This window comes from Arvicanthis niloticus, chromosome 13, assembly GCF_011762505.2.
Source record: "Arvicanthis niloticus isolate mArvNil1 chromosome 13, mArvNil1.pat.X, whole genome shotgun sequence".
Taxonomy (NCBI): domain Eukaryota; kingdom Metazoa; phylum Chordata; class Mammalia; order Rodentia; family Muridae; genus Arvicanthis; species Arvicanthis niloticus.
The window spans coordinates 34,715,977-34,738,757 of NC_047670.1; the positions used below are offsets into that span (position 1 = coordinate 34,715,977).

At 37.8% G+C, this 22,781-nt stretch overlaps 1 protein-coding gene and 1 long non-coding RNA gene across 3 annotated transcripts in view; one reads left to right on the top strand and one right to left on the bottom strand.

Annotated features, from left to right (window-relative positions):
- Positions 1 to 22,781, bottom strand: part of Zhx1 (zinc fingers and homeoboxes 1) — a 27,087-nt gene continuing 4,306 nt past the window's right edge. For both annotated transcript variants that reach the window (XM_034516247.2, XM_076911369.1), the window contains 3 exons: positions 20,046 to 20,156; positions 4,760 to 7,611; positions 1 to 1,527 (listed from right to left, as the gene is read on the bottom strand). In XM_034516247.2, coding sequence (XP_034372138.1) covers positions 4,763 to 7,384 — 2,622 coding nt within the window. In that variant the 5' untranslated portion in view covers positions 7,385 to 7,611; positions 20,046 to 20,156 and the 3' untranslated portion in view covers positions 1 to 1,527; positions 4,760 to 4,762. The remainder of the gene's footprint in view (positions 1,528 to 4,759; positions 7,612 to 20,045; positions 20,157 to 22,781) is intronic.
- Positions 19,386 to 22,781, top strand: part of LOC143434084 (uncharacterized) — a 10,136-nt gene continuing 6,740 nt past the window's right edge. The window contains exon 1 of the long non-coding RNA XR_013103284.1: positions 19,386 to 19,485. This is a non-coding gene — a long non-coding RNA (uncharacterized LOC143434084). The remainder of the gene's footprint in view (positions 19,486 to 22,781) is intronic.

Genomic DNA, 22,781 nt, shown 5'->3' on the forward strand with positions numbered 1-22,781 from the left:
TGGTTTTTAAAAGGGAGCAATTTAATCATTATAATACAGAGTACTTTACTTAAAGTTTTTAAATGTGTAAAAGAAAAACAGCTTAGTGCATTCAATTGTTACAGTCTTTACATCACTTCTTTTTTTAAAAAAAGTTAACAGTAGTATGAAAAAAGCCACCCACAAAGCCAGCTGTCTGAGTGAAGAAATCAGCAAATTGCAGCATTTGGGAATTGCTAATAAAGCTATAGTTAAAAAATAAAAAGTTTATAAAAATGAAAGCAGCATGCATATTCAAGGCTTTTTCATAACATTTCTCATTAGCTGACAAACATTTAACCAAGAGCTTAGTATTTATTATTCATTAAGTTAGAAAAAAATGAACTGGCCAAACCCACTATGTGTGATCATCCAAAAAGAAAATTTTAAGTCCAAATCTAATAAAACTGAAAATTTGTTCTGTGAGGAAAGCAGTTTGAAAATGGTCCTATGATCACAGCAGAAAGGGTCCTTCCCAACACAAATGTCAGCACCAGTCTAGTACAAGTCAGTAGGAACTCTGTCTTCTGCTGCTGCAGTTACCATTAACAAGCCCCGATTCTTACACAACAAGGTAATTTTTCACTTGTTAGGTTCCTAATTATTTTTCTCTGTTCATTGAAATTGTTACACAAGGTAGAATTTCATGAAAAGATAATTCCTGTAAAATCTGACCTGAGCCTGTTTGGCATTCCTGATTCCCACGCCGTGAGAACGCACCACATATATTTTACTGTGGACTGACTGTTTCACATGTTTGGAAGAGTATTTAGAGTTTCTCTCTACTAAGTTCTTTTTCCCTTTGGGGTAGTATCCTCAGTTTAGTAAGAAGCAAATCAGATTCTGACAAAGAGAAGTCGCACAAGTGCTGCAAGTGGAAACAGTGCTTTCTGAGTGTTCAGAGGAGGGTCTAGTCGTGAAGGGCAGCCAGCCACAGGTCTTCCTGTCCTAGCATAGCAGGCACAGGCACACTGCAAACTGTGTAAGCCCATGTACAACTTTTAATTTTGGTGTAGGACCTGATCAGTAAGACATAAAGTAAAGTAGAGTTTGGTTCTCCTTTCCCATTTCTTTTACTCTGTAAAATGTTTGGTCACTCAAAGCTGTAAGCTTAATCACATGTCAAAGAATACAGGTAATACAGTCCATCTTACACAGCTGTAAGCTGGACTAGATGTGAGGACAAGCTCTAGTGGTCATTAACCCCTTAGAAAGTCAAAGATTCACAAGGTTTCCTTCCTGTCAGAATAAAAATGTACTGTATTAAAATTTCACTTTTTACAGGTTTGTTTTAATTAGCGCTCTATTTACATTGCAGAACTTCCCCCGACTGCAGCAGTTTGACTTTGGCACAACATCGAGTTCCATTTCTTTTGGACATTGGATTCTGTTTTGAGAGTATGTATGCCCCAAAGCATTTTCAGTGTCATCAAGGACTGGTTGGGCCCATTCACAGTAATTCAGACATCTTGAGTTGAAGAACTTATTCTCCTTCAGAATTTTAAGTAGCTATAAAAGAAAAACAAACAAAACCCTGAAACTTTAAAGACAACCATATTTTAATTTTTGCTTTTAGAATAAAAATAACCAGTTAGCCACAAATGCATTCTGCATTCTCTTTAACAGAGAGATTACTTACCACACACACACCTCGCAGTGCAGTTTGTGTAAATCATGTGTATGTTTCTCATGTACCACATTTGCTTTTAGACATACACCTTTCTGTAATCATTTATAAAGTTATTAGTAGGAAGATATTTCATTGTCAGCATTTGTAACATGAAATCTACTAATCTATAGTATTTCTGCTTGTACACAAGACTAACTTGTGCAAAATTATAATTACTTTGTGTTCTGCAGTATCTTTTTTATCATATTCCTTTGTAAATTCATCAAAGTTTATATTAAACAATGAGTTCTGGGTTGTAAAAGAGGAATTCCTTTTGTTCCTGTCTTCTGTGGCTTTGCCTAGTTGCAATATTTTGGGAAGGTTTGGGTAGATATTTTTGTAAGCTAAATCATATTTAAATAAAACTTTTAAGAGGAAACCTATGCTGAATAATTTTGTGAGAATGTTTTATTAAATGAATTATAACATGCTAATTGATGTGTTTTATAATTTTACATTTCCAAGTATTCCTAAAATTGTATATATGAGCTATATGCTGTGCATAGGTTCATGGGAGGGTGAACATGCATCATGCACGTGTGCCGGCTATTGATAGGTGTTGGGAAAGGGGCATTCTTCAGCTGCTTTTTGCCTTAGTTTCAGAGACAAGCCAGCAAAGCTCTGATGCAGCTAAGCTGGCTGGCCAGTGAGCTCCAGTGTACACCTCTCTCTACCATCTCTCCTCAGTGCTGGGGTTACTAGCACTGTGCCCGTAGAATAGGTGCTGGGATCTGAACTCAGGCAAATGCTTTATCTACTAAACTACTTTCCTAACCCTGGCTTCTCTGTGTTTTAAAAGCAAAGGACACATATACTACATACAATATAAACTCTTAAAACCAGACTTACACAAATTTTATTACCATAATCAGTATCTGTGACCATGTTATTATATAAGTGAGAGTCAGATCCAAGTAAACAGTATGGAAAATTCACCTAATTTTAGACGATTACAACTCCCCATAAAATGACTGCAAAGGCTGCAACAACAACTCGCTGCAGCAACACATTTGTTGATTTAATCTTGGCGGAAGACATGTTCTTGTGTTTACCAATTTAAAAAAAAAGCCTGTTACAAATATTTTATGCATCTGGGTCAGAGCAAAGCCTGTGGTGAAGTCTCTGACATGAGGAGGTGGAGGGTTAGATTTCAGGATAATGGTACAAAACTCTTGAGCATCTTGTGACTTAAAATGATGACATGATATTCTCTGACCTGCAATGAGACTTAGACTGTTGATGTAAATAAGTGACACTTTAGTCCATCTGATTTCTGTCTTAGGGATGTCGGTGAGAAAAAACTAGAAAAGGAACTGTTAATAAGTGAGACTAGTATGTAGCCTTTATTAAGGCATAAATAATTGCTAAACAAGCCAGGAAGATGCCTCCCGAGGATTAAGAAAATACTACGTAGAATAAAAGAGCACACATATAGGTTTGAGAGGAAAGAAGTCAAGGAAAAAGTACCTATGCGCATATACAAAATAATAATGGGAGTCTATGCCCCTCCCTCACTTATTGAAAACACAACAGCAATTCCTGACTAGATACTATTTGAGCTACAGAGAGACAAACACAGGCATTTCATGACAGCTAAACTGTTTTCAAAACAGTGTGTTTTTATTCTGGAATATTCTCAAAACAAAGAACAGAAAAGAATAAAACCATGTTCCTGAATTCCAAAAGAATTAAGAACTGAAATACTGGGTTGAGAATATAGCTTAGTGGTAGAGTGCTTGCCTGGCATAAACAATCCCCTAGCTCACTCCCCAGTGTTTGAATTCACATACAAAGAACTGAAGGCCTAACTTCAGGCAACTATCTGCAACTACAGTAAATTTTTAATTTAATCTGCAATCTATTAAGGAGCATGCCAAAACTTTTAGATTTAAACTGTATTCGTTTGCACTATGAAGATTTTATATTGTTTTTAAGAGAGTATTTTGCTATGTAGCCCAGGCTAACCACAAACTTGAAATCCTCCTGCCTCAGTTTCTTAATGTTAGGATTATGGGAATATGAAGCCAAATCCAGCAGGAATTTTTTTAACCAAACATAGTACTTACATTATAGGAAGTTTATCTTATCCTAAAGAGCAACAGATATTTTAGGTAACTGAGTTAATTTATATCAAATATTGAATCTGTAATCTACCTTTTGATTTATGACAAAAAATTGCATTGTAGTTACTTAAAAACAGATGCCACCTCAGCACTGGTGAGTTAATACAAGACCTAGAATAGGCCTTTGTCTTTTAACAGAAAATGATACTGAATGCAAAATGCATCTTAAACTCTAGCAAAAGTCTGATGACATTTTGGGAGACAACAATGGAGGAAAAAAGCATCTACTTTTATTTCTGTTTCCTTGAACCCATCAGTCCTTGTGCTATGGTCTCTCCCTTCAGTATACTTGCCCTTATTTTTAGTTTTGTTTTTTTAATTGTTTCCTTACATAGACAAAAATGAAGCATTAGTAGAGAGAATGTTACATGAAATACCTTTTAGTTACCTCTATTGTTTGTTTTCTGTTTCCCTTCTTCCTTTTCTTTAAAACAAACTAAAGTGTTTTATATGGAAAATAAGTAAAGGGACAATAATCAAGCTCCACATCATAGTAATACATGTCATGACTAGTGGTACCTGGTCCTCTTATTAGGAAAAAAAAAGTTTTAAAAAATTAATAAAAGTGAAGATAAGGGGTAGGGAGATGGCTCAAGTCACTAAAGTGCTTGCATAAAAACATGCAAACCCGAGTTCAGATCCAAGACCCCTCATAAGAGCCAGGCACAGCAGTGCACACTGATATTCCTACTGAAGATGTAGAAATAGGTGGATCCTTGGAGCTTTTGGAGTTTCCTGGACACCTAGTATTGCTAAATCAGTGAGCCCCAGAGTCAGAGAAATGCTGCTCAAAAAAATATGGCAGAGAGCAAAAGAAGAAGACAGTATCAGCCTCTGGCCTACACACACATACACACACACATACACACACTAACATGAAGATGAGTGAACCAATAAGATAGCTGTTAAAACATGTGTATAATGATGAATACAAAGGCTAAACACTTACATTTTAGTCATCTGATTTAGAAAGCTTCCGCTTCACATGTCGTGGGGGTTCCCAGGTGTCACTATCATCTGTTTCTTCTTCATCTTCTTCCTGATCATCAATAACTTCATCTTCCTCTTCATTTTCCTCAAATAATTCTATACCTAACTCAGATCTTCTCTGTCTTTCTGCAAACCACTCTCTGACCTGCTCATAACCCATGTGTGATCTGTTGACAAGTTCATCAAGGTCTTGCTCATTAAGAAATTTGTGCTTCAGGTAATAATCCTTAAGTATTGCTGTTCCAGTTTTAAACTTTATAAGCGATGGTACCCTGTCCCAGGTGTTCATTCTTTTCCCTCCTCTGGGCCGCCCACGTGGTCTGCCTCTGCCCCGTCCTTTGGGTCTGCCTCTCCCTCTTTTCCTAAGGGAAGACAGACCATTCAAACTACTTGAATTGGAGCTTTGATAGTAGTAGTACCATTTTAAGTTACCATTCTTCCAAGCATAACGAGTATCCCCAAACCAACTAACTATGTCTGTTCTGGCAAGCCCACTTTCTTCAGCCAGCTTGTCATACTCTTCTGCTGATGGCCACTGGGTTCGGACAAATGCACTTTTAAGCATGTGCAGCTGCTCTGGTGTTTTCTTACATATCTTGCCTGTTCCTCCTGACTTAGGTGCAACTGCTTCATCTCCAGGAGAATTTTCTCCAGGTTCTTCTTTGGAACTACCTACATTACTTTCATCTACTTCTATTTTCTCATCCTTTAAAGCTTTTGTTTTATTTTTCTCTGTAAACCAAGCATCAATTTCTCTTCTAGTAAGTTTGGTTTGCGCTCTTAACCTATTTAATTCTTCATCTGTAAGTACAGAACTGTTGAGAAAACTTGCCTGAAGGACACGGAGTTGCTCTGCAGTTTTCTCTTTAAACTTCTGAGGAGCAAAGTCAGGAAAGGGGTTCCAGGACTGTTTTGGCTGTGAGGCAGCTGCAGTTGGGGGTTCTGGGGTTTCATCGCTGGAGTCTATGATGATAGTGGCAGAGGAGTCATTATTGAGATGCAAGCACTGGTTACTCTTTGAATTTCTCTGGTTATACCTTGTATCACTAAACCATTTTTTAATCTCGCCTTTGGTAAGGCCTGTTATTTTCATAAGCCTGATGATCTCTGAGTCGTGGGGAAACTGGTTTTTAAGGTAGCTAACTTTCAGTTCTGCCAGCTGTTCTTTAGTCTTTTTGGCCCGAATACCAAATGAATCTGGGTTCACTAGTGCAGCTTCAGGTCTGACACTTGGCGATGATGGAACTGCTGCTGTAGCTGGTTTTGTTTCTGTAGCAGGCTGAGCAGCAGGCACTTGACTCTTTTGTACATTTGTTTGATTTGGAACCCCTGCCACTGTCAGAGCAATGGGTGCTGTTACTGGCAAAGTGTTTGTTCCAGCTACTTGAGTAAGGACCAGACCTGGCTGACCAACGATTTGGCATGTCTGTAAAATAGATGGTAACCCATTACTCCCTGTGGAAATGTGTGTAGGAATAACAGTTATGGTCTGAGGTACAGTATGTACTGTTCCATTGAATTGTTTTCTTCTTGCCTCCTCTACTTCTTCAGGAGTCCAACTAACACCATGCTTTAAACGTTGGGCTGAAAACCAGATCTTGATCTGTTCCTCTGTATATTTTGCTTGAGCAGAAAGAACTGTAATTTCTGACATTGTAGGATAAGGGAATTTGTTGTAGGTATTAAGTAGAAGAGGATTGTTATCCAATGCAGCATTGTAGGTAGGAATGCTATTAACAGGGATTAAGACTTTAGGGACCAAGTTTGAGTTTTGTTGAGCAGATACTGCAGTTATCACCTGTGCTAACCCAGGAAGAACAGCTGTGGGGGTCACCACTGTGCCAGCAGGACTGGGATGCACTCTGTTGACGGTGGAAGTACTTGTATTGGATTCTGAAGCTGAAGAACTCGCACTTTCTGCATTTTCTTCCCGGCTTGCTTTTACTCCATTCTCTTTCTCTTCAGAAGTGCCCTCAGCTGAGTTATGGTGGACTGTAATCCGTTTGTTTTCTACCTTATTTTTCATCATTTTCATGATGGGAGTTTTACTAATGGAGATTCCTGAAGAAGAAACATCTATGGATTCTCCGTGTTCTGTATTCTCCTCTTTAATGAAACTGCCATCAAAAGTCAGATCATTTATTGTCTGTTCAAAGATTGTCTGGTTATTCCGCTTCACCATAGTCAACTTGAAATTTTCTTCTCCTGGGTGGTATTTCAGATTATGCTCAGAAAGTGCGTCATACCTTTTGGTAAGAAAATTGCATTCAATACAAACATAGGATGAATTCAGCACAACATTGGGATGTTCTGAATCTACATGGAAAGTAAACATATTTAGATCTGGAGTTTGAAAAGTACAGTATTTACATTCATAGCCCCCTTCCACTTTCTTATTTTGCTGATTGTCAGAATCCACAGATTCATGAACTTCTTCATCACTGGAGACGCTCTCTGCTCTAGCATTCTCTACAGGTGTAAGAACGGGAGGGCCTTCATCCAAATCCGATATCAACTCAAGATCTGGATCCTGCTCACTGGCAAGGACCATGCAAGGTGTTGTTGATTTTCGTCTGCTTGCCATTTTGATTTTAGGGGCAGGGGGATTCTCAGTGGTGATTTAAAAGCACTGAGGCTTAAAACTGTTTGGAATCCTTCATTTGAAAACAGTGGCTTCTGGCTCTTCAAGTCCACTTTTGTGCTCAACAAGTCTCATTAGTAGCGTTTCCATGGTGCACTCAAGTAAAAAGCTTAGTTGGCAGATAAAACACTGCTGAACTGCTGAAATGTATGAAGCACAACTCCAATCACCTACATTGGAATAAATTTAAAATGTGTGACTATGATTTTTTAATCAAATTATGTTATTATATTTTACTTTTTTTAAGCTGTGGCATAGGTCAGTTATACAGATATATATTCTGAATCAGGAACTCTAAGATTCTAAATAGATTTCTGTCTCTAAGCCAACACACTGAAGACCATATGATACTTAGGGGTCAGCCCCATGTGTGTTTATTTAGATCTTTTAGTTAGATAGTAGAAAGGAGCCTGCTATGGCAAGCACACTTTTACCAGTCTAAAGTAACAACAATCTGTTAACAAGGAAGGAACTGTAAATGCAGTCACAGTGACATGTATATGAAGGTCAACCCATCAACTTGGTCTTCTTCATTCTCTGCTGTCTGGGCTCAAATGCTGGAAGAATAGAGTTGAAGCTCCTTAAGGCATATGCAGTTCCCTTCACTCTCTGGCCCCACCCTCACTTTTCTACATCTCTTGACATCTTCCTCCTCCTTCTTCCTATACCCTGTCATCCCAGGGATACTTGATATACTTATGAAGTTTTACTCAGGCTGTTCTTGATTCCAGATCACTTGTACAGTTGATATAATATAAGTCACCTCTCCTATTTATTTTCTAATCTAATGCTAACTGTATTATAGCAGACCGCTGCTAACATTTCTGTTCCTGATCATTACCTAACCTGCATACCTGTGGTGACTTTATTAAAGGTACTGTTGTCCTGTTTGACCTCCAAGCCCCTTCCAGTATCAACTTTATTATGATAAAGCAGTCTCCAAAACTCTTGCTGAAGCAAAGGACCTCAGTATCTTCAGTCTAACACTTTCCCAGCTGAGCTTTTCTGCTGACTTCTCATTCATGTTTAATTGACAGTGCAAACAAGAAGTCAGTACTGAAGCACCTAGTCACTGACTGCCAATTAACCTGAATGGACAGGAATGGGAAGTAGTTCCATCGATCCCAACTGGGTCAGAACAGTCAACAATAGCTGCACTCACAATATTGATACTGAGATATCCACATATATACACTTGAAAGTCACTGAATTTTACACTTGAAACGGGTGGATCTTATGGTATGTGAATTATAGCTCAATAAACTTTAAAACTTTTAGAAATACATCCTAATAAATTTGCAGTCAAAATATTTAAAGTAAAATTTTGAGGCTAAGTCAAGGTTTGTGTATTTGTAAAGTCTAAACCAAATTCAAACAAATACAATTAGTGATTAGTGATCGCCCTTACTTGCCATTATAATTTCAAGTGATTTTTCATACACTAGCATCATCCCTGTCATAGGAGAAAAGGTAGTAGAATCTGTAAATGGGAAAGCATAAGGGAAGGGTATTTGGAGATAGGAGACTAACAAAAGGGAGAGATGGGGAAGCACAGTGAGAGGGAGGTATGACTAAGAATAACGTATAATGACGTACTGTGAAAGTGGCATTTTAAAACATGTAAGTGATTTTTTATTTGTAAGTGATTATAAAGAAATCTCTGAAATTCAAAACTATTTAGCTTTTGTAAACTAGTATCATCTTCTAATCAAATAGGAATCATTGGTATTTTCAAACTGTCAGCTATTTGATAGTTGATTATCATTAAAAACAGGGATTCTCAGAGTTCAGGGGTAGCAATAAGACTCTGGATTCAATTTCTAGCACCATAAAAAAGAGAGGCAACAGCAGAGAACGCCCCAACCAAGTGGACGGGCAATGCAAGAACACTGAGAGGATTGCTGACAGGTGGAAAGTAAGCTATCTTATGACCTTATTCTCCTGCATCTGAAAAAGGCTGTCTTTAACCAGGATATACTAACAGCTAGAAATAAAAGACAGAGAGATTTGTTTTCTGAAACTACCTGAAAGCAGTAGTTTTCAAAATTGATGTTTTAAGAAAGGGAGCCCTTTCTTCAAAAAAAAAAAAAAATTACTCTGAAAGCCAAAATGTAAGTCAAATTATGTTTATAAATGTATGCTACTAAAGATGATCATATTAAGAGAAAAAAATCAACCTCAGAAAGACAATATTCCATGTTTTAGCTCTTCGTGGCTCCTCAGTTTTATGCAGACACATAAAAGCATATGTTTATATAGAACATGGAACAAAAGCAAAGCTGACTGGGAAAATGGATGTGATAGGGAGAAAGAACAGGAGGGATGAATGTGCTCAAATTACTTAAAATAAGAATATGAAAACATCTTTATGAAGCCCATTGTCATGTACAATGAATATATGAGAATGAACACATTTTTTAAAGGAGAGAAATAAAGAGTAGCTAGCTGACTGAAGGAGGTAAAAGCTGAACTACATCCTGACAAGAGTCTCAGGTCCAGGACCTTACCTCTACCTCTAGTAGTTCTTTTAAAAAACTGTTTTGTGCCAGACAGTGGTGGCGCACGCCTTTAATCCCAGCACTTGGGAGGCAGAGGCAGGCAGATTTCTGAGTTTGAGGCCAGCCTGGTCTACACAGAGTGAGTGCCAGGACAGCCAGGGCTACACAGAGAGACCCTGTCTCAAAAAACAAAAACAAACAAAAAAAAAAGTTTTGCAAAACACTTTCAAAACAATGAATCAATTTCATCCAAACCATCTCAGTATGCCACAGCTGTGCTGGGTTATCTGAAACCAACCTAGAGTAAATTCAGTGTGACTCTCCCTGCTAACACAGGAAGGCTGAAAGTTTGAAGCCCACCTGAGCAAGTCCCAGTATGGGAAGGGAGAAGTAGAACTCAGGGAATCTAGGGGTAGAGCAAGCAGCAGTCAGTCTAAGAGTCACAGAAGAGGAACTGAGTAGCCCAGGGCCCTTTACCTTCCTACCTCTTCAGAAAAAGATTAAACTTTTTGTGTTAACTTTTTATTTTTAATCATAATAGCATATAAATAAAGACAGAACATCAAATTATTACTTTTACTTCTTTTCCTATCAGCTCACTAATTCAAATTGATAAGTAAAATTTAGGCAGATCTAACAAATTTGCCTTTATTTTTACATTTAGTGTGCACTTGTGGACATCAGAAGACAATCTGGCTGGGCAGTGGTGGCGCACGCCTTTAATCCCAGCACTTGGGAGACAGAGGCAGGTGGATTTCTGAGTTCTAGGCCAGCCTGGTCTACAGAGTGAGTTCCAGGACAGCCAGGACAACACAGAGAAACCCTGTCTTGGAAAACAAAACAAAACAAACAAACAAAAAAACAAGACAACCTGCAGGAATTGATTCTTTCTTTCCATGGGGGATGCAGGGATTGGCATGGACTCATATTGCCAGCCCTAGATCTAAGCAAATTTTATAAGCTTACATATTTTATTATAGTCAAGAAAAATATACTTATGCTATATTATAATCTATATCCAAGTTGTGTTTTTCCCTCTGAAAATATTGCCTTAAAGGCATACTTAAATCTAACTAAAGTTACTGAAAAGATAGGCTTTTTTTTTTTTTTTTTTTTTTTTTTTTTTTGGAGAAAGGTTGGAAAGTTGGCTTAGCCATTAAGACTGCTTGGGGCTCTTCTAGAGGATGTAAGTTTAGTTCCCAACAGCCATGTCAGGTGGCTCACAACAACCTGTTACTTCAACTCCAGTGGATCAGACATCCTCTTCTGGCCTCCATAGGTACTCCCCAACCCCTAAAATAGCATATACTAATACAGACACATCCACATAAATAAAAATAAATCTTTAAAAATGAAAAAATAAAGATTTAGCTCAGCATGCTGCCACAAACCTATAAACCCAGCACTAAAGAAGCTGACGAAAGAGAATCACCAGTTCCAGGCTTACCTGGTCTACACAGTGAACACAAGGCCAGACTGGGATACATATGGAAAAACAAAAGGCAACCTACTTACCTCAAGGCCCTCAGACTGTTTAACATCTGGGACTTCTGTATCTAACTATGTAGATCTTTGAGGCGCTTTCCTCTTCTAAATAGAGCTGCTCACTACAACCTGCCTTCACGTTCTCTTTGTTTTGCTAACAAAACTAGAGTCTGGATATTATTTAAATAGCTCTCTGGTCTGAATGAAAATATGCTCATATGTCCACAACTGGTGGACCTGTTTGGGAAGCTTTAGGTGCAGCCTTGTTAGAGGAGGTGTGTCACTGTGGGTGGGCTTTGAGGATTCAAAAGCCCATGCCTTGATGAGAAATGAGGACTACCCTTAACCTGTGGGTAAAAGGACAAATGCTTAGAATATAGTTAGGGATTATATTAGTTTAATAAAATGGTAGTTGCCGGGCAGTGGTGGCGCATGCCTTTAATCCCAGCACTTGGGAGGCAGAGGCAGGCAGATTTCTGAGTTCAAGGCCAGCCTGGTCTACAGAGTGAGTTCCAGGACAGCCAGGGCTATACAGAGAAACCCTGTCTTGAAAAAAACCAATAAAATAAAATAAAATAATAAAAATAAAATGGTAGTTGTAGGTTCTACTAAAAGATCCATAACAGGGAACCCCTTCAATCCTACATAAGGAACTATAGGCAACTAAGGAATGCTGAGAGTGGGAGAGATAGTTTTCCACAGGGAAGAGCACATCAGTTAGTTCTCTAATACCAAATGGCATTATTCAGACTGAGAAGGTTATGTTTAGGGGTATATAAGTATATACATATACTTAGAAACATGTAACAATAATTAAAAGAGAGACCATGAATTTGAAAGAGAGCAAGAAGGGGCATATGGGAAGATTTAGAGGGAGTAAAGATAGAGAAAAATGATGTAATTATATTATAATCTCAAAAATAAAAGGGGGAAAAGCCCACACCACTCCCATTAGCACCCTGCCTCATGATTTTGGATCTGATGTAAGCTCTGAGCTACTGCTCCTATACCATCCCTGCCCTCTCTCACCACCCCACCCTGGCATAATGGTCATGGACTCTCACACTTTGGAACTGAATAAAGTTACAACTTAGCATGCTGGCGCAAACTTATAAATTAAGTGCCTTTTATAAGTTGTCTTGAGCCGAGCAGTGGTGGTGCACACCTTTAGTCCCAGCACTCGGGAGTCAGATGCAGGCGGATTTCTGAGTTCGAGGCCAGCCTGGTCTACAGAGTGAGTTCCAGGACAGCCAGGGCTACACAGAGAAACCCTGTCTCGAAAAAACAAAAGAAAGAAAGAAAGAAAGAGAAAAAAGAAAAAAAGAAAAGAAAAGAAAATACAAGAATCCTCACTCCCCCAAAGCTTCAAGATTTGGCCAAATGGCTCAGTTCTGTGCATGCATTTAATTTAAAAAGAGATAAAAGACCAAAACGATAGAGATGGAGACAATTATTTGCTGAGCAAGCACAAGAACTGAGTTCAACCCCCAATACCCACAACAACAAAGCCAAACATGGTAGGACACTTCTAACTCCACATGGGGTGGGAGGTAGGGGGATCAGGGACAAACAGATCCCTGGAGCTCCCTATCCTGCCTAGGGTACTTGGCAATGAGAGCTCCTGCCTCAAAAACCAAAGCACCTGAGAAATAACAGCTGAGGTTATCTTCTGGTTTGCACCAACACACACAAACAACAACAACAGCAAAAATCTTCAGGGCTCTTAAAGTTATAATTTTGTAGAAAACAAGAATTTTAGTACAACTGACCCATTTCATGGAAGAAGAAAATCAGACACTGATTCATTACTTCATAGAGGCCATATAGGACAACATAAAACCACAGGGTTTAGAGTTGTTCTCTCAGTAAAATATCTGGAAAAGATACTCAACTTCATCCTAAATTTCTCACCTATAAAACTAAGATTCCTCAAAAATGTCAGCCAACAAAAACATATGGAATGTCAACCACTGCACAGGTGTCAAGCAGAGTGACCAAGACAGACTGCCTCTGCTCAGTCACTAGCCCAACAGCAAAGGAAACTGGCAGTTAAACATTATTTGGAATTGTTCTGTCCAACAACAAGAGAATAATCAAGAACTACATAAAAGCACAGCACTAGAAAAGCAGCAGAGAAGACTTCTCTAGAGAAATAGGAATAACCTAACTCAAAGGCAAACAAGAGGTGTTTTCTTCACAGCCCATATGCAGACAGTGATTAACTGTCTTCCACTCAAAAATTCTTTTTGGAGAATAAGAGATAGAATTTGCATATTATAATTTTTGAAAGTAACTTAATCAGCTGACAAGGCACAAACTGAATTAAAAATCAGAAATAGGGCTGGAGAGATGGCTCAGCAGTTAAGAGCACTGACTGCTCTTCCAGAGGTCCTGAGTTCAATTCCCAACAACCACATGGTGGCTCACAATCATCTGTAATGGACATCCGATGCCACCTTCTGGTGTGTCCGAAGACAGTGACAGTATACCTACATACATGAAATAAATAAATAAATCTTTAAAATAAAAATCAGAAATAAAAATCACTCCTATGGAGCTGAGTGCATGCTTGTAAACCCATCCCTTGAGAGGAGAGTCAGGAGTTCAACATCACCCTCTGCTACACAGTTTGTGGCCAGCCTGGGTTACACATGACCCTGTCAATTTAAAAAACAAAAACAAAATACATATATTATACACACATAATGGGTGGAGAAATTACTCAGTGATAAAGCATATGCCACAAGGAGCATGAGTTGCATCCTCAGAAATTTCCAAAAGCTGGGTGGGCAGGTTGTCTACCCAAAATCCCAGACTTTTCATGTTACATATACACAAAATTAATCTCCCTTGTCACTAAAGGCAATAGCATTAATACAGAAAAGCTGCTGTAGAGAAGTCACTGTATGTCACAAACATCTCCTCCTCTATTTACAGATAACTAAAAGTGGTTCCAAAACCAATCTCAGGGCCTTGTACTATTTATTTACTATATAGAAAGTAATTAGAGGTCATCTGCATACAGCCCTACAACACTGGGCCCTAAAACACAGTAAAACATGTCTAAATACATCAAACACTGTACATACAATTACTTTTAGAAACTTTTGCCTACATGTATGTCTGTTTGACTTGTGTGTGCCTGGTCCCTGTGGGAGTCAGAAGAGGGCATCAGATCCCCTGGGACAGGAGTTACAGGTGGCTGTGAGCCACTATATGGGTTCTGGGAATTGAACTCAGGTCCTCTCCAAGAGCAGCCAGTGCTCTTAACCTTTGAGCTATCTCTCCAGCTCCAGAGAAATATGTTTTTAAGAGCTGATTAATACTGCCATTAAAAATGATAATAACAAGGAACATGGAAAGAATTTTATCCAATTATTTTTTAAACCTGAATAAAATTTGCCTTATATCAATAATAATAAATAAGAAGAATATATATACTCTTAGACAAAGACTAGATAAATAATGGACTTTTCATTTTATAGGTGGAATATTTACAATATTTATATATTTTCTTCACTATTGTTTGATACTGTTTTTCTATAAAATATAACAAATAATAATTTTAAAGACTTAAAATTGCAAACAGACAAGTTTATTTTTATGTTAGCATTAGTTCTGACCTAGGATCAACTAAATAAGCTGAGTATTTAGTTTGTTGACTCAGGGTCTTGTTATAAAAGCCCAGACTGGACTCAAATGTAAAATCCTCCTGCCTTAACCACCTTGACCTTACTTACTCTGAGTGTTAGGATTGCAAGACATGCCTAGCTCAAGCTGGAAACAAGTTTTCTTTTTTCTTTTCAAGGCAAACAACAAAGTTACATAAAGTTTTTCAGGGTGGCAGGAACCCACCCCTCAGCAGGTTTATGCAGGTGTCTCTTAGGGCATTGTTTGGATCTACTTATAAGAGCCCTCAAAATCACCCAAATTCTCTAGGGTCACTCAGGCCACGCCAGTTACTATAGGCCCATCTACATCCTGGCATGACATGTGTGTGCCTGGTCCCTCTGGAAGTCGGATCCTCTGGAACAGGAGTTACAGGGGGCTTCTTCTGAGGATAATATGCTTCTCAACCAACTCATGATTCCGAGCTCATTGAAATAATTACAAAAGTATTTCTCTACAGAAGGACTCAATGAAAGCAAAATGTGTTTCATCACAGCATAAAAATGTTGGGAGTTCTCATACAAATTCTTCTTTTATGGTCAGAAAGAATGTGTTTGGCGTTCCACTGTATCTCCAGGCTCCAACAAAGAACATATTAAGGGCCTAGCAATGTTTAAAACTTACTTTGAAAAGTCTTTAAGGAGCTAGAGAGGTAGCCCAGTTGGTAGAATGCTTGCCCTGCATGCATCAAAATACTGAATTGTTTTCCCAGACAGGTATAGTGTCACACACCTGTAATCCCAGCACTCTGGAAGTAGAAGGTGAGAATTATAAATTCAAGGTCATCCCTGATCATAGAAGGAGCCCAAGATACATGAAACCCTGTCCCAAAAAATGTTGGAGGAGGTGTCTGGAGAGATAGCTCAACAGTTAAAAGAGAACTAGTGCTCTTCCAAATTCCAAAGGACCTGGGTCCAATTCTAGCACCCACATGGTGGCTCACAACCAGCTGTAACTCCAGTTCTAGGGGATGTGACAGCTTCTGTGGATATGCAAGAGGTAAACAGACATACATACATACAGCCAAAAACAATCATACACATAAAATTTAAAACCCTTAGTGTGCATGCATGTGTGTGTGTGTGTGTGTGTGTGTGTGTGTGCGCGCGCGCACTCACGCATGCACGCACATTTCACTTCTTTGAGTGCTCACTTATGGAAGAACTATTGAAAACTGTTCTCTGCTTTACAGATTACTTGTAATAAGCCCATATGGATAAAAGCCACTTAGTCATCAGAATATGAAGATCCTCTCTAACCTAAAGCATTCCATAAAACATAGCAGTCAACATTCAATAAACATTTTCTAACATCTAAATTTCATTCATAATAAATGAGCTTTATGTATGAATAATGTATATATAATTTATAAACTAAGCATGAAACTAAGGGAGAAAAAACATTCCAAGGACTATTTTTGCAGTAAATTCAAATGAAAACAACATAGTTCTTGTGAACAGATCAAAGACAATTTGTACTTAGACTCATAACTTCTGCTCTGTAAAAAAAAAAAAACTATCATAATGTAATAGTTTCAAAATATTAAAAAGTATTTTTTTCACAGAGAAAATGAGTTAGATTTGGGATGGAAGATGGCTCGGCAGTTAAAAGCACTGACTGCTCTCCTAGAGAACCCACATTTGATTCCCTAAACCCACATGATGACTCCCAAACATCTGTACTTCTGTTCCAGGGGATCCAATGCCCTTTTCTGACCTCCAGGGGCACCAGATGCACACATGATACAAAACATGAGAAAAACACCCATATTCATAAAATAAAACCAATTTAAAATGTTTAAAGTTACTGGATTCCATGCCTATTAATGAAAATATCAAATGTTATTAAAATGTTTTATAAATTAGACAGAATTGTAGCTGTATTGAATCCCCAAGCCTTTTTTCTTTTTGGTTGTCTTGTATCTTGTATTTCAAATTACACGATTAACAACAGATAACAGTATTATGACTTGCTTGGCCAAAAAATATGTTATTTTGGTAAGATTGCATATGAATAAAATATTTTACACCAAATGTGGGACAAATAAATACTTTGTAAGATGCTATAGTTTGTTAGGTTCATGTTAGTTTTTTATCTAGCATCGACTAAATAAAACTGTTCTTAAGAAGCAAAAATATAGGCTGGAGAGATAGCTCAGAGGTTAAGAGCACTGGCTGCTCTTCCAGAGGTCCTGAGTTCAATTCCCAGCAACCACATGGTGGCTCACAACCATCTGTAATGGGATCCCATCCCTCTTCTGGTGTGTCTGAAGACAGTGACAGTGTATTCATATATATAAAATAAATAATTTTTTAAAAAAAGAAGCAAAAATATATGCGCTAAGAATCCCTAATCTTCACTCATATAATTCCCTGGGAATTCTCACATTCTCACCTCTGAATCAGAGCTCTATTTGGCTAACGAGAAATATTTAGTTTCACATGTTTGTATTCAAAGGAAAAATTACAAATTCAGTAAGATCACAAAATACTTATCATGTGCAAACAATGGGATCCAATTAAAACAAAAAGTCCTTAAACAAGAGAGACAGACAAACAGACAGACATGCAGAAAGGTAAAATAGTGTTCATATTCTAAAGGCATTTTCACACTTAAAATGTAAATATTTGCATAGCCCAAATCTTAAAAATATTAAATTAGGAACTTGACAACACAAATGTGTACCCATCTAAATGCTTCTCAGATATTAATGGCACTTAGAATCATTACCTAAAAGGTAAACCTCAAGAAAATGTCAAAACCAAAAGCAGACCAGTATTAAAGTGACTACAAGCAGAAATGGATGTGACAAAAATGAAGGCATCCGGGTTGGAGAGATGGCTCAGTGGTTAAGAGCACTGACTCTTCTTCCTGAGGTCCTGAGTTCAATTCCCAGCAACCACGTGGTGGCTCACAACCATCTGTAATGAGATCCCATGCCCTTTTCTGGTGAAGATAGCTACAGTGTACTCATATACATAAAATAAATAAATATATCTTTAAAAAAAAAAAAAAGCGAAGGCATCCAAAAGCCATGACCAAAAGGTGAACTCATTACAGAGGATCCCTTTGCATATGCTAATGAAGGCTGAAAGGTAAGGAACTGTCACTGCTACCTGTTTTTTGTTCAAGTCTGAGAGTGGAACTTAAAGACTCTGAAGACTAAAGAATCCAGTTAGGACAGGTTCCAGCTGGAAAACTCTGGTCCCATATTTGAGGAGGAGAAGGTCTCTAGGACATCAACAGCCCAGTTGGCATATGCCTGCTGTGAGGTGGGGAATTACACTGAGTGGCATAAACTAGCTCTATCATGAAGCTGACATTGACAGTTAGTGAATGTGTCCCAAAAGTGCTTCTCTGCTGCAGACAGTTTTTCCTAGTTTTTGCAAGAATGCGTGCTGTGTCTTCCACATAAGAATACTTTGTTCTGAGTAAGGCTATCTTTCTTTAAGAAACTGGAAAACCATTCATCTGTCCATTATAGTCCCTTTTTCTAAAATGAGGCAACTATTACCTTTTTCATTGAGGATATATTTATTTGACTTGAAAATAACAACTGGGCTAAATTATTTCAAGTCCATAATATATCACCTAATGTTTCCTGTATAAGCCAAAATTAGGTAAAATATATCAGAATGTAAAGTACAGCCAAATATTTAAAAATTGGTATGTTTAATATAAGTAAAGGTATAACATTCTAATTTTCATAATTATAATTCACTATTATCAGTAGCCTATACATATTTACAGTATCTTTTCAAGTATTTATGTCTTGAAGTTATTTTTTAAACTATATTTCTTTATTTTCAGTGTGTGATTATGTGTGCCACAGCATATATGTGAATGTTGAAGGACAACTTGGAAGAGTTGGTCCTCTCCTTGTAGAGTGTGGCTCTCAGGGATAAAACTTAAGTCATCAGGCTTTACAAAAGACTAAGCTGGGGGCTGAAGGGATGGCTCAGAGGTTTAGGGCACTGGCTGCTCTTCCAGAGGTCCTGAGTTCAATTCCCAGGAACTACATGGTGGCTCACAACAATCTGTAATGGGATCTGATGCCCTCTTCTGGTGTGTCTGAAGACAGCAGCAGTGTACATAAAATAAATAAATTCTTTTTACAAATATCCTAAATAAGATGTATTATGAGGGACTAGAGAGGTGGCTCATCAGGTAAGAGTGCTTGCTGTTCTTGCAGAGGCCTCAGGTTTGGTTCTTAGCACCCATGCCAGGTAGTTCATGACTACCTTGGCCTGCACAGTTGCTTTCTATTATTAATTTCTATTTTTTATTCATAGGTATGCATATGTGTGTCTCAATGTGAGTGTATTCCACATGTGGCAGGTTCCACATGGAAGCCAGAAGGTGGCATCTAATCTCCTGAAGTAGGTGTTACAGGTAGGTGTAAGTCACTGGCTACACGCTGAGGAGAACTGAACTCAGGTCCTCTAAGGACCTCTAAAAGTAAGTGCTCTTTTTGTTTTTTTTTCTTGGTGGGAAGAGTTTGAGACAGTCTCTCTATGTAGCTCAGGCTGTCCTGGAACTCACTATGTAAACCAGGCTAGCCTCCAACTCACAGAGATACACCTGCCTCTGCCTTTCAAGTGCTGGGATTTAAAGACTTGTGCTGTCATGCCAGCTGCAGTAAGTGCTCTTAACCACTAGTGAGCCATCTCTCCAGTCCTCAGCTGCTATTTTAAGGAAAACATTTAAAAAGAGAGAAAGAAAGAATCACTTTTTTTTAAGATTGTGTGTTTGTGTGTGTGTGCCCATGCACATGTGTGTGTATGCATGTGCATATATGAAGATGCTCACAGAAGCAAGAAGGGACGCATTAGATACCCTGGGATCTTGAGGGCAGGCAGCTTTTAAAACATTAGCCAAATACAGTATTATGGACCCTTAAGTGAGTACAACTGTACAGGGGCTTTACCATCCCTGAATGAGGACGCACATACCTGCCATAGCTTCTTCAGCATTCTGTTCCTTAAAGCGGAAGGTTATCCCTTCAAATGAAGTGCTTGGCTCAGGCCATCATCGCAAATTGTCCCAAAGTAGCTAGCAGTCTTCTACAAAGAAAAATATACTATTATCTTATTATTCTCAATATCACTTAGACTTTTTAACTACCACAGTTTAGGCCTTGGCTTTTAAATATATGTATATGTACACATATATGTATACACACATGCATATACATACATATAAATGCCAAATGCAATACTGATAGAAAACACAAAATTTAAAGGTACTTTAAAAATCTACTTATACAGAACAATCCAGTAACATATTATTTTCAATAAAATTACAAAATTCTATTGTGACAAACTCTGTGACAGAAGCAGCTTGAAGGAAAAAGGACTTATTTTGGCTCACAGTTTTATGGTGGGGAAAGCATGGCAGCATTCATGGCTAAAGACATATGAAGTAACGTGCTCACACATCCATGGACCCAGAAAGCATAAGGTTGGCTGGGCTATATAAAACCCAGAGATCCACTTCCTCCAGATAGCCCCTACCTGCTAAAGGTTCCACAAATATTAATATTGTGTAATCAAAAAATTTGAATTGCCCTTCATGGCAGTGCATGTCTTTAATCCCAGCACTTGGGAAGGAGAGGCAGTCAGACCTCTATGAGTCCAAGGGCAGCCAGGTCTACATAACAATTTCCAGCCTATCTAGAGTTCCATAGTGAGAGACCCTATCATATACACACAAAAATTTTAATTCGTCATTCTCTGAAAATTCAAACTAATGTCTAAAATGTTTGGTATATTTCCAAGAGTACCTAATACACTGGAAAATTTTAATAAAAACTACAATTGCTTCTTTTACTAAAATAACAGTACTTTTGAAAGTGGAGATATTTCACTTATTTATTTATATCTACATTGGCGTTTTGCCTGTATGTATGTCTATGTGAGGCTGTCAGTTCTTGGAGTTACAGACAGTTGTAAAATGCTATGTAGGTACGGGAATTGAACCCTCAGTCCTCTTGGAAGAGCAGTCAGTGCTCCTAACCACTGACCCACATCTCTCTAGCCCCGAATGTGGAAATATTTTTGTTGCTGTTCTTAAATCACAGATACCCTAAAGCACAGAGAAACAGAAAAATCATCTTTTATTTTCCCAAATACCTTATGTTCTTATTCCTGCCAATAGTACATACAAGCTTATAAAGTCTTAAGAATAATGTAAATATATTGAAACATCCACTAGTAAAACTTCTAAGTAAAAGCTAAGGCCCAAACCTTCCACTAGTTCCATGAAAAGCACTTTACTGGCAGACACAGTCTCGCAGACACAATGAAGCACTGCACTTAGGACTGACTGCGCAATTCTGTTTTCTAGTATCTCCACATTCAGCCTCTCCTTAGCACCCATTACAGGACATGGATAAGGAGAGAAAATAAGAAACAGCTGCCAAAGAGGAAGGCTATTTTCAAAAGTGAGTTATTAATACAGTAGGAAATTGGTAACCAATTGCAATTCATTCTAAAATCACACAGAAAGGGTAAGGTGTTTTACTGAACATGACTCTGCTGAGATGAGCTGCCGAGACACGTGGAAGCACAGACCACGAGAGGCACACCAGATGAGCTCTTTGATTCTTCTGAATGAAAACTGCATTTGTCTGGTGCTATTCCAGTTTCGATACAGAGATTCCTTAAGGACATTTCTAATTCAGAGTATTTTTTTTAAATTTAGGGTGAGCATATTTCAGAAATTAAAGAACTCAAGCGTGTACATTATATAATAAAAAAAGAACAAGCTGTTCTGGCAGTAAATAAAAGACCTAAAAGTCTGAGCTCTACAACAAGCTGATTCAAACCCCAGCACTGCTGCTCACTACCTGCTTGGTTTTATACAAGTGACTGCCTGTGTGCTCAGCCTCCTCATCTATAGGCTGGAGCAAGTGACAGTGCTTTGTTAATGGGAGAAGAAGAAAATAGCTCTTAAGCTAGTTTTTGGTACTCAGTAAGAACATAATGAATTTTGTTTGGATTTTACTTATATTTCTGTCAAATTATATAACAAAGGAAGTCTATTTTTAAAATTTGATGAATGCTAATAAATTATAAATATTTTTTAAGATCTGGGTAACAGTCAACCTGTGCATTGTATTCCCTGATTATAATTCTGATATATTAATATAAGTAACAGTAGACAAAGCTTTAACAGTAGACAAATAATATAATTCAAGCCCTATATACATAAATACTCTGAGTTACCTTCACAATGAATCATTAATATATGACACATTATAAAGGGTATTTCACAGAATTAACAAATCTTTGACACAAACAATCTTACAGTAATGAGGAAGAATTGGTCTTGTTAACCTTTACCCCTAAATGCCTCTACACAGTCCATGCCCAGTTAAGTTTTAACAACCTTCTTTAAAAAAAAAAAAAAAAAAAAAAAAAAAAAAAAAAAAAAAAAAAAAATGGGTTGTAGATGAAAGTAAAGATTTAGGATAGTAGAAAGACATAATTATAAGTAAATACCTACAAATATCAAGCTTCCTATGTCCTTTCATGACAACCAAAAAGGAGAAATACATATTTAGGAAGAGGAAAAGGGGGATTCAAATCATATAAGAAATATTCATCACCTAAAATTAATGATAGCTATTATTTTACTGTTTGTTTGTTTATATATCTGGAAGGATGGCACATGCCATGGTGCAGAAG